The sequence below is a fragment of the Pyxicephalus adspersus genome, chromosome 3 (genome assembly GCF_032062135.1).
Source record: "Pyxicephalus adspersus chromosome 3, UCB_Pads_2.0, whole genome shotgun sequence".
Lineage (NCBI taxonomy): Eukaryota > Metazoa > Chordata > Amphibia > Anura > Pyxicephalidae > Pyxicephalus > Pyxicephalus adspersus.
This window is the reverse complement of record NC_092860.1, coordinates 52,806,466-52,818,503: the sequence shown is the minus strand read 5'-3', so window position 1 is coordinate 52,818,503 and position 12,038 is coordinate 52,806,466. Positions and strand designations below refer to the sequence as shown.

At 35.3% G+C, this 12,038-nt stretch overlaps 1 protein-coding gene across 2 annotated transcripts in view; it reads left to right on the top strand.

Moving 5' to 3' along the window:
• The window catches only part of NCAN (neurocan), a 114,237-nt gene that overhangs the window by 34,684 nt on the left and 67,515 nt on the right, over positions 1-12,038 (top strand). For both annotated transcript variants that reach the window (XM_072404608.1, XM_072404607.1), the window contains exon 2: positions 8,686-8,744. In XM_072404608.1, coding sequence (XP_072260709.1) covers positions 8,686-8,744 — 59 coding nt within the window. The remainder of the gene's footprint in view (positions 1-8,685; positions 8,745-12,038) is intronic.

The following is a 12,038-nucleotide window of genomic DNA, read 5'->3' as shown; positions in this document are numbered from 1 at the left end:
AAAGTGAACAAGCAACCCTTTTGTATTAGTGGGGTGGATTTAATATAGGAATAGTGTAATAGCATACTGCTATTTTAGCATTAGCATGCAAAACCATCAATATCGATAAACTTGTGAAAACCAGCCAATGATATATGTCTAAGCATGCATTATTTTATCTGTGAAGCAAGAGTACTCCCAAAACATTAAAACTTTACCAGTATAGATGACGGGTGTAGAATATTTTCACTTGCCCTGAGGTCTCAGTTTTCCTAAATGCTAAATCAAGTTGGTAAAAGACATGTATGTTTAACATTTTAGTTTTATTAGCAGGATTTGGCACACTCTGGGTTTGCTGGACAGTTTGCAGAATGACTGCAGTTTTGTGAGCACGCATGTCTAATACCATTGTTTGTTTTATTGTTTTCTTTGATTTAAAACAATCGTCATTGATGACTTAATCATGAAACCAGTGCTGCTCAATCCACGTTGTCATGTTTATCCCAGTCCTAAAATTCAGCAAGTGTTGAGCATGTGTAGCTCCGATGGTTTCTAATTTCTAAACACAGCATTGGGAGCTATAAAAGTAAAGTGCTCCCGTTGCATGGGTATTTTTTTAATTTAAATACAATTAAGTACATATGCTATAGTACATAACTGCATGCCAGTTGAAAATTTTGAAGGGGATTTTGTATTGTTTTTCGTAAATGACAAAAAGACACAGGGGACCACTTGCTAATCAAACACCCCTATGGTGGGGTGCCTGGTCAGCAAGCATGTGGCCACCCACCTTCCTGTCTGTAAAAAAAATACAAATACACATATCAGTAAATCAAATTTTGGCTAAAAAAACCCCTTCTACAGAGCTTTTTCAAAATAATTTGGCACTGGTTGGGCCTGGCCAGAAGTGAAACAGCAGCTTGCATAAGCTATATCTTCAACATTACAAAAAGTCAGTCCATATACTATATATATAGTATATATATATATATATATATATACATATATATATCACTTGTTTCCTTCTGGCAATGCTAGCTACCTGACTATTTCATCAGATAAGATCACACAGGGACCTGGAACAAGCATTCTTCAAATTACAATATTAAGTGTCCAAATGAGTCTGATTCTTGATTCTAGATACCTGAGTCTAAAGCATTTCTTAAAAAGTAATAAAATAACAGATGTTACAAAAAAAGGAATGGAATATAGGCAGCCTTCATTAATTTTTGTGAACCATTCAGGAAAATGAATACTGTGTGCACCTTGCGCTAGTGGCCGTACATGTCTAATAGCTGTTTGCTGAAGCTTCAAGCTTTCAAAGTTACAGACAGACGTGCATTTACAAGGAATCAAGCTATCATTGAATGGGCAAGCAGAAAATACAGATTTAAAAGGAGACCACTGATTTATCTTATTTCTGGCCATGATTCAATTATATACAGGTTTATTCTTACTACTAAAATATAGTAATCCTATGTTTCTTAATAAAACATTCAACTGAGAAACTTTGTTTATATAACACTAATACACTACATAGTTGGCAGATTACCAGGTGCTGCATTCACACTACCACTATGTGGTATTAAAGCTAAATCTGTGCACCTTCATATGGCAATGATTTAAATAACATTGTCTCCTGGGCAAATATGATGGGGGGGGCAATGCACAGCAAGCCATTCTGTCAAATAGTGCCCTGGAAAAGGTAGGAGTCCTGCTCAGTATATTAATGTTGCATATAGCAAATTTTGCCATCCAATCAGCAATTCTCCAGCATATTACCATTAGCATTAGTAAATCTCACCTACAGCCACCAAACAGATTCCAGGTTTTCAGAATAGTTTATTGAAGCTGATTACTAGTTAAAGAGCAGTAACCCTTTTTAGTGATACTATGTTTATATTTATGTTTCCCAGATAATAAAACCTAATAATGGTTGTTACCATTTTCCTAGAATAGAGGATAAAAATGAAGTTATGCACTGTGGACACATTGGGATTAATCCCTGTGTAGAAACATGGGGATAAACCCACATACGACTACACAGAGTCACATACTGTATATTTATGGAGGCACATATGGGTTAAACTAACAGCAATAAACATTATCTCCACACTGTGGGGCAAACATACATCACGTGGCAGTGGTGTAGTCACAGCATGTACCAATACATACATAAATGACTAATAAATATATATCACATAGTCATCAACAACCAACTGTGTTGTAAGGTGTAATGTTTATGTTGTTGGCTTATAAAGTCCCATTTTCCGGGTGTATTTTTTTTTTTAAAAAAGGAAAAATCCCTATACTGCACATTTACGGATACTTAGTAATTCAAGTCATTGAAGTCCAGAAAAAGGGAAGGTGGGTCTAACAGGTCAGCAGTGACAATGATTACTAGTGTGAGTGTTTGTATGTGTCGTGTTCATTCATATCTCATAGCCACTGCTATTAATGAAACATTTGTCCATCACTATAGCTCCTAGGAGGTACCTTGTGCCATTAGCACTATGCAAGTGTCACTATTAATTAAGTAATATCATAGACTGTGGAAATAATTAATTAAATACGGCTCAACATATGCTATAAACAGATAAGATAAAACTGATGTACTTTCAGAAAGCAGGAGCCTAAAATACATTTCCCAACGGTGGCAGAAAATTGGGTCTATTTTAAGTAGTGTCTATTTTAATTCTAGTTTTCTATCCATGTTCAGATAAAGGTGCATTTAAATACTGCAGGGAAGCTAATTAGTCAGAATATTGACAGTTGCTGTGATGAATGATAGTTGCAGCTCTCAATGCTATACCTAGAAAAAATGGAATGCTTTTAGTAGGCAAGAAACAGAAATTGGACATTGTCCAAATCATCTTGAAAAAATGTTAAGATGTCTTTATAAAAAGAATCTGTAACAAATAGGTGTTCAGGTACTCGGTATCTTCTTCAAATTAACAATGTTACATGCATTTATTGTATCATTTTTACCAAGTAACTATGGAGAGGAAGAATTTCTTTAAGACTTCACACTGGCAGTGTTTACCACTTCCTCATGCTAGAAACCGCTGCGCCTCAGGGAGGCGCTACATGTAGCAGCCCCATAGAGAATAAATAGTACCGCTCACTACTGCGAACTGTCACATGTGCAGACATTGGTTCTTTAAGCCAGCCATAGGGAGCCATGTGGAATCACACAATGTAGATTCAGGTGTGAACTTGCACTAACTCCTTCAATTTTAAGGCTGGTTTCAAACTAACCACAATTGACCACAATGATTACTGTCAAATACTAGGTGTCTGGGAGCTGTAATAGACTTTCACTGCTAGGATTTTACTTTCCTTTGCAAAAAAAATGCAGGGCAACATAGCCATCCACCTCCTGTCAAATAAAGGGTAATAAATGGACCTGTTCAGTTCAATATTCACATTTTTTTTGTAAGTAGTTTTGAGATGTAAAACTACTTAAATATTTGCAGTGACAATACACTTTTAAAATAAAAGGAAGCAAAAATCCTTGAAATGCCTAAGATTGAATACAAAGGGCATTACCTCTTTCTGATGGATTCTCAGTAGGACTGAATATATGGTGAACGCACATTGAAGAGGGGAATTATTTAGCTAATTTCATTGCCAAGACTCAAAAACTATTATTTTTTCCCCAAAATAAAGCTTTATTGAGTTTACAAATATAAATATACAACATACATTTTCATTTACATTTGTGCAAACTATATACACATTGATTAATACAGTAAGAACTAAACATTTATTTTTGTGTAACATAAGTGACTCCGGACCCTACACTTCGTGCAATGGTCTGGAAACCCCTTTTATCAGCAACCAAAACTGACGGTCATCAGAAACTAAAGTAATACAAACTTAATTTATGAAAAAAAATATTCTTTATTGAACATATGTACCTCTTTCCTGTTTCATATTGGACTCTCTCCTACCAAACTCAATGTGAGAGATCAGAGCTCAATATTGAATACATTCCTGTATTCCTGGGATGCATGAAAATCCCACCATGTTGTGTAATATTTTGTAATTGTGTCTCGGGATGAGTGAATCAATTCCTCCATTTCAGCAATGTGATCAATTTGTGTAAACCAATCTTTTATAGTTGGACTAGCTGTTGACTTCCAAATTCTGGGAATCAATAGTTTGGGCATATTCAATATGTAAAAAAGCAGTGTTTTTTGTATTTTTGTGGTGTGGACTGGGTATGATGAAGTAGAATTTGAGCTCGAAAAATAATATTATATTCTCCAGTAATTTTTGGTATTAATTGGATAATGTTGTCCCTGAAGGGACGGATCATAGGACAGTCCCACCACATATGAAAAAAAGAGCCTACTTCTGATTTGCATCTCCAACATTGAGGATCACTTTGAGGATGAAATTTGTGTAAATCTAAGGGCATTCTGTACCATCTTGTGCGAATTTTAAAATTATTTTCTTGAATGTTCACATTTTGTGAGCCTTTGGCAGTAAGTATGTTAATGTTTTCCCAGTCCTCATCAGAAAATTCTATCCTTAAGTCTGATTCCCATTTTTTGCAAGAATGAACAATTCTATTAAGACCCCTAATAGGGAAGAATCTACCTGTTAGAATCACAGGCACCAGTAAAATCCCAGTAGGGAATCTGACCTTACTTCCCTTTTTCTAAAATTAAATTAAAAAGAAGAGGTTTTACTTTATTATCAAGCTACGCCAGTCAGTGCCTATACATTAAACAGCATGCTGTTCCTTTCTGCTCATGTCTTTATTCTTCAATACTGACCACATACAAAATAGCAGTGTTCTATTCTGAAGCTCTATCAGGTTTTTGCAGTCAGAGCTCTGCAGTTTTCTCTTTCCTATCCTTGTACTGACCGCCCACATACACACATAGCTCTCTGCAAGTACACTTCCCTCCTGCCTCATATTTCTTTTTACTTTTGTCGTATTGATTTTTTACACAGATGGGCATAGTGCTGTCAGTATAACAATTTTTGTTCTGCCTCCCCTACTGTACTGTGTGTGTAAGAGTTGATAAATTGTTATGAGATCAGCAAAACCATAATTAATCTTACGAACAGAGAAACATTTATTTGCTGTCATATCATGCCTTTCAGCATACCTATATGTATATAATAAATTCTGATGTGACTGCTGTTTAATCAGAGGTTAGAAAAAAGGTGAGGCTAAGACTTGGATGTACACAACCTCTACTCCCATGAGATACACAGGTTAGATAGATATTGTTTCTGTTCAATCATTTAACTCACCTGACGGGCTGAAGCTGAACATACGCTGTTACTTTTTTCCTATTTGGGACCCAAAGATCAAGGTCACTGGAGGGCTATTGGAACCCATTTTATAGGGGGTACCTCTCTATGTATATAGATTTTTAATACCTCACTTTGATATTCATGCATATCAAAATTCCATCAAGTACACCATGCCCTCTTAAAACAAAAAGTATTTACATATATTGATCACAAATACATAAAATAAAGGGTTTTTACTCAAAATTTTAAATCTAGAAAAAGGGAATATAAAACGTGGAATCAGGGTAGTGGCTCACTGTACATCTGGAAAAAATAGTTCATTACAGTATATACAGCTTATTGCATACAAGATTTCTTCACATTCCATTATGTTCTCCAAAGCTCTAATGCAATATAATGGACAGTGTCCCCTGGCCCTGAATTGGAGGAAAACCCTCCTTTCCCTAATTGTACACTTTTGACAAATACTCTGGCAAGTTGGTAAATTAGTATGCAAGGGTTCCTAATAAGGGAATTGTTTATATGGTTCATGTGCAGTTGTTTTAGGGCACACTTTAAAACCTTTATTCTTAAGGTCTTCATGTACATTGCTTGATTTATTTAAATAAAAAAAACGCCCCACTAATTGGAATATAAAGCATTGGGAATGGCAGCTTTGTGTCACATCATACTGCACACTTATTCTCCATAAAAATAAAATTCCCTATATTTGTGTACCTTTCCCAGATAATTGTTTCCTGCAATCCAGATTTATAATCCTATTGATAGGTTATTTGAGCAAATGCATATGTGCATGCATGACTATTTAGTGTGTGTCACTGTCATATAGTACGTTATTTTGTTATTTAAAAGTATATCCAGTACAGAAATTTTGGCACATAATAAGTCATGGAAACCTCCGCTTTTTTTGTTCCTTCTTATTGCCCAGAGGTACCTCCTGTCTCCAACTGATAAATTAATATTGGGTAATTCTTTCTGGCAATTCATTAAAAATAAAATGGCCAGTCGATTTTAGTTAGCAGATCATTGGAGATCAGTTATTCCTTTCAATGTGGAATTTCATTGGAAATCATAAAACCTATTGCAGTTGGCCATGGACTAGATCATTTAACACATTTCATGTTGCAGTTACTAAAAATTCACACGGCTTATTTAGGCTTACAACTACTGGAGGGTCAAATAAACTCACAAAAAATAAACATGCTGGAAACCTACATTGTTTTATAGAACGTGATGAATTTATTTTTAGTAGTCTCATAGCAGCATTTCCTGTTGCTGGTATGAGCTTATATTTATCCTCATTTTCTTTTGTTATGAGATGTCTTTTTATTATTACTGAGAGTTCATGATCCATTCTATTCTTTGCCATACTACATCTTTTACCCACTGCAAATTGGTGGTTTATAATGAGGGGGGAAGCACAAAGATCAAAGGGCAGTCTGAAAGCCATAATTCCAGTGATTTTCAGCAAGGCAAAAAGCACTGTGCTAGGCACAATAACACAAAACTACCACTCCGGTCTTTTATTCCAAATGGAAACTTGATTGGCTACTTTAGATGTACTATACTTTGCACCTTATTATTATTATTATTATTATTATTATTATTAAACAGGATTTATATAGCGCCAACATATTACACAGCGCTGTACATTAAATAGGGATTGAAAATGACAGACTAATACAGACAGTGATACAGGAGGAGAGGACCCTTATTATTTCTGGTTGTAATCCTCAGGTTTATACATGTTCCATTTAATAAAAATTTCCTTTGATCTATGTTTTGGAACTTTCCCTAGGTTTTTGTGGTTGTTATGTTTTACTAGTATTAGTATTCCCAGCTAACTAAATCAATTGTAAGATAATACAGAGCCTATTCATATAGCATACATAGAGTGGTAGATAGCTCATCTCATGAATCAGTGTTTTTAGAATGATTCAGTGCATTGATGGGAGAAACTATACTTGAGCCTGTAATGACCATTTGCATGAAAACCAGTACTATAAAAATGAAGGCTTCTTTGTAGGGTTGTTGTCACTGATATAGTTCCTTCATATATCATATACTATATATTATATGTATATATATATTCTTTGCTGAAGATGTGCCAACCTTGCAAGCAGTAGATTTTAGAACCAGGTCAAAAATTGCATGCCCTATTGAAATTTATATTCTATTGAAAGAAATTACAGTTGATTTAGGCTGCAGATGCAACCTAGACTTTGGATCAGAAAATGGGGTTTATCCTGTCTATAAACAATGCAGGGCAGGGTCCTTATAGGCTAGTCCTCATGGGCAGATTGGATCAGAAGTGCATCTAAAGAGAATTGTCAGAGATTTTTATGGGTGCTCATAAGTTGTCAATAGCTTGGCTGTGTTGCTAAATAATGGAATAAAGTGCACAAGATTTATTCGCCTAAACCAAGGGGTGTCAAACTCAAATACACAATGGGCCAAAATTAAAAACGTAGACAAAGTCGTGGGCCAAACTTGAAACTGAAATAGCAGCGCTACTACAATTCCCTGCATCTATAAAACAGTCCAATGCGGGGCCACCCATAGGCAGAGAGGCTGCTGGTCTATCGGCGCGAGTGATGGAGCTACTGCAATTCCCAGCATTACTTGCGTCTAAAAAACAGTCCAATGCGGGGCCAGGCATAGGCAGAGAGACCGTTAGTCTATAGACACGAGTGATGTCGGGAATTGTAATAGCGATGCTATTTCAATGCAGTGGCAGGCCAGCTGCAACTCATATTTAGGATTCCTTTGGGGGCCAAAAAAAAGGACATTGTGGGCCAGAATTGCTCGCGGGCCAGAGTTTGACACCCCTGGAATAAACGATTGAGTACTTCTGACCATTTTTTGTGCGGTATATTGGGACTTCTGATGGATTGATTACTGTGCAGATCAGTCACTCAAGCACAAAATTAGTAGTTGATCTGTCTGAGTGCACTAGCTAGGTCTTAGTGGTTAAAAAAGTATTAAAATGTACTTGTCAGCATCTCATAACACAATTAAAAAGGAACTTACACGTCCTCTAAACAGAACATCAACCATCACTTCAGTTACAGACAGGTACATTTTTATAAAATTCCTAAGCCTGGAATAGAAGGGATTCACATGTTTTCTCTCCAATTTACATGGTCAAAACTTACTTGTTACACATTCCCTCAAATAGCTGCAATACATCTAACAACTTCAGCATTGCTGTAGGTGAGTGAGCAATTTGTCTAAACTGGTATATTTATTTTACAAGGTAATTATCCACTTTTTTGGCCTGCAGCCTTCATTAATTTTATAGTCACTTAACAACAATCAATGTTCCTATCCTAAAAGTTAGTACTACTAATTGAATTGGAAAACTGTGGATGTTTTAAGTGAAACATGTGGAGAATAAATTTAAAATAATTCATATTTATTTTTTTTATAAAGGATAATTATTTTGGGACTCTGGATATTCATGATTCATAGCAGAAGCACAAATACTGCAGGTAAGATTGCATAGCATGTTTTTTTTATCTACCTTGTCTGTCTTTATGCAGTGTTTTACATATGTGTACTTGTGCCTGATTCCTTACATACAGTACTAATATGGACCCCTCAAACCACACCCCGAGCATGGTGGCTCAGTACCTAGCACTCTGGTCTTTAGAGCGCTGGGTCCCAGGTTCAAATCTCAGCCAGGACACTGTCTGCATGGAGTTTGCAGGTTCTCCCTGTGTGTTCTTGGGTTTCCTCTCACATTCCAAAAACATGCAGTTAGGTTACTTGGCTTCCCCCCAAAAAATTGAGTTTAAGCTGTAATAAAGACATGTGACTATGGTAGGGGCATTAGATTGTGAGCCTTTTTGAGGGACAGCTAGTGACATGACTATGAACTTTGTACAGTGCTGTGCTCTCCCCAGCAGCATACAGTTTGAACAGTGAAAAGTAGTTACAGTTAGGTTATTACTTTTATATTTTATTTAAAAGCTAAAAATAAGGTTTGTCAATACCGACTGTACACTTGAAGTTAAATGGGGGTGCCCTTGTCCAAGCTGTTGTCTGTTATAAATAACTTAGATAATTGTCTCAGAAAACAATACAAAGAGAATGGTCAGGTCCTCTCTTGACATCATCTGTCATTGACCTGTGCAGAACATTTTACAAACTATTCCAAGAACAAAACAGATGTGATTATTCACAGATGTGATTGCTTGTTCCAATAAAGTTTTTTTTTTTATTTATTTAAAAGAGAAAACAACCTTTGTAGGAGCATTTTATGGTCTTAGATGCTGCTTGGTAAAAAAAGCTAACTGCAGTTGTTGGAGGAAGAGGGCATATTAAACAGAAAATCAGACATTCCCTCAAACATTCCCTTGTGGTCCAAGTGACCAGGGAATGTCAGAATGTCGAAATGTAACTTTAGAGGTAGATTCTCCCACACCAGGAGGAACTTATTGGGTCTTAATATTGAAGTCCAAGGACAAGGCGATGAAGTTCTAGTTGTCGTAATGAGGGAAAACCCACTAAAGAACACCTGGGAAGGCAAAGCAACTTTATAAAAAAAAACCTCCAATCATCCCTAATTACAACCCTTTAAAAGAGACAGAAACCAGATAATGGGTTGAGTTATACAGAAGTTGTTGCTTAGCAGATGAAAGAAATATTAAGAGTTTTGAATTATAGAAAAGTGGTTGAAGAATAACACAAAAAAAGACCAAAGAGAAGTTGCTATAAGCCGTTGAATACTCCATGTATTGATTTAATTCCAACCTATTTCCACCTCAACAATTCTATATCACGTTACTTAAAACGGAAGTCATTATGTTAGTGACCTACTTTTGGCAAATGCATAAAAAAAAAATTCACCAGTTTCAACATTTTAAAAGTATTCATACAGATAATTAGTATAAAAAGGAGTAGTGCAGAGTCACAGTAAGCATTAGGAGTAGAGAAGCTGCAGACTTTTGAATGAAAATTGAGTAGTGGGTAATAATGAATAGAAATAACAAGGTGATGTAACATAAAAGGTAAAAATTGATTAGACTAACAATGTGTTTTACTGTTGAATATTGCAGCAAATGCTTGGTTGTAGAGGAAAATGAAAGGATGAGACCAGGACATTTAGAGAGACAAAACCAGCTTCATATATTTAAATGAAGATCAGTTAAGAGACAAAGAATAAAACAAAGGAAGAAAATAATGATAGCAGATGATCTTGGGAACCGTTTAAAAAAGCAGTCAAGCAGAATTGCTCAGAGAATTAGCTAAAGAGGATTTATTGGAAAATGCATTAGAAACTGATTGAGAAATAATTATAGAAAAATATAAGCAAATTAGTCAGTTCAAATTCAAATATATTTGATTTGATATCATTTGAATGTGCATTGATTCTCTAATACAATAAATGAATCTATTTGTAATTCAATGTCTGTTTAATAAGCAATGAGAGCTCTTCATCCCCTGCCCATCAGCATGTAAGAGGTGCTACAAATTTCCATTTGGTTGTATTCATTTGGTATTCAGAATATGTCAACTTAGAAAATGATTACTTGCATTTTAAAGATTGCATTTTTTTATATTTGATCCAAGAGTAGGGTATTCTAATCAGGCTGTCTACAGTAACCATATTTTAAATACTTTAGATTGTTGTGTGACCTTACTAAACCTCATGTAAATTATTTTGCTATCTGCTAACAGTCATTATTATGATTATTATGTATTTATATAGCCCCAATATTTTATGCAAAGCTTTACAGTTGTATCACCAAATGTCTCGCTTACAGTCTAGTGTACTTGGCAGAAGAATACCTGATACAAGAAACACACTACCTTTACAGTTATTTTTTTTTTTACCATGTGTTCATTCCTTTAAAAAAGAGTTTAGGCAATACATATACTTGTACTGAAATGTACATATATATATATATATATATATATATATATATATATATATATTTTTATTATATTGGCTTGATTTTTGTCTTCCTATGACAAAAACCAAGAGCCAGGTCTTTACCAAATGCTTCATGTAGAAATATTAGAATTTGATTGCTCTAGCTGGAACGAGACGAGATTGATCACTCAGTCATGCCTATGCACAGCTGAGACAGCTCTGCAGGATGCACACAACTCTTATCTTTCAAAAAGAGAAGTTTGGTCCTTTCTGGGAGAAATTTTAGTAGTGGGGGAATAGAAATTCTTGTTTATGGAATAAACAGCATTCTCCATTCAAATGGGAATGAAATACCATGGTGCATGCAGAGGGTGATCTAAAAGACAATGAAAAAAGAAATGATTGCTGGTGCCAGGAGGGTGGGTTTCAGCATTGCCATATCCTGGGGCAGCTGTGTGATGTACAACTGAACAGCAGGATACTATGGTGCTCCTATATCCTACCACGAGGCAGCAAGATTTTCCAATAATGAAATGTATGCTTAAATTCAAAGCATTCTGTTTTATATTTGTTTTATGGCCATTTCAGTGATTTACGTTTAAATAATAAAAAAGCAAAATGAACAATGGTAATAGCTTTTTACTCTGGATGGTTGCACACAATTGCCCTTTTTCCCTGTCACCCATGAAGCTGTTTTGATATGCCAAACCATGGAAATATTGTATGAAAACAAGACAACTTCTGTAGAACTATAATGTACAAATACCAACATAGGCAATTTTAGTGCAATAAGTTACCATGTATACAGTGATGACACTTACAGTACAGTACAGTAAATATAAAGTAACTAACCTTACTAAATACTATTACATTAGAATTAGCTATAAGCAATATATATCAAATACAT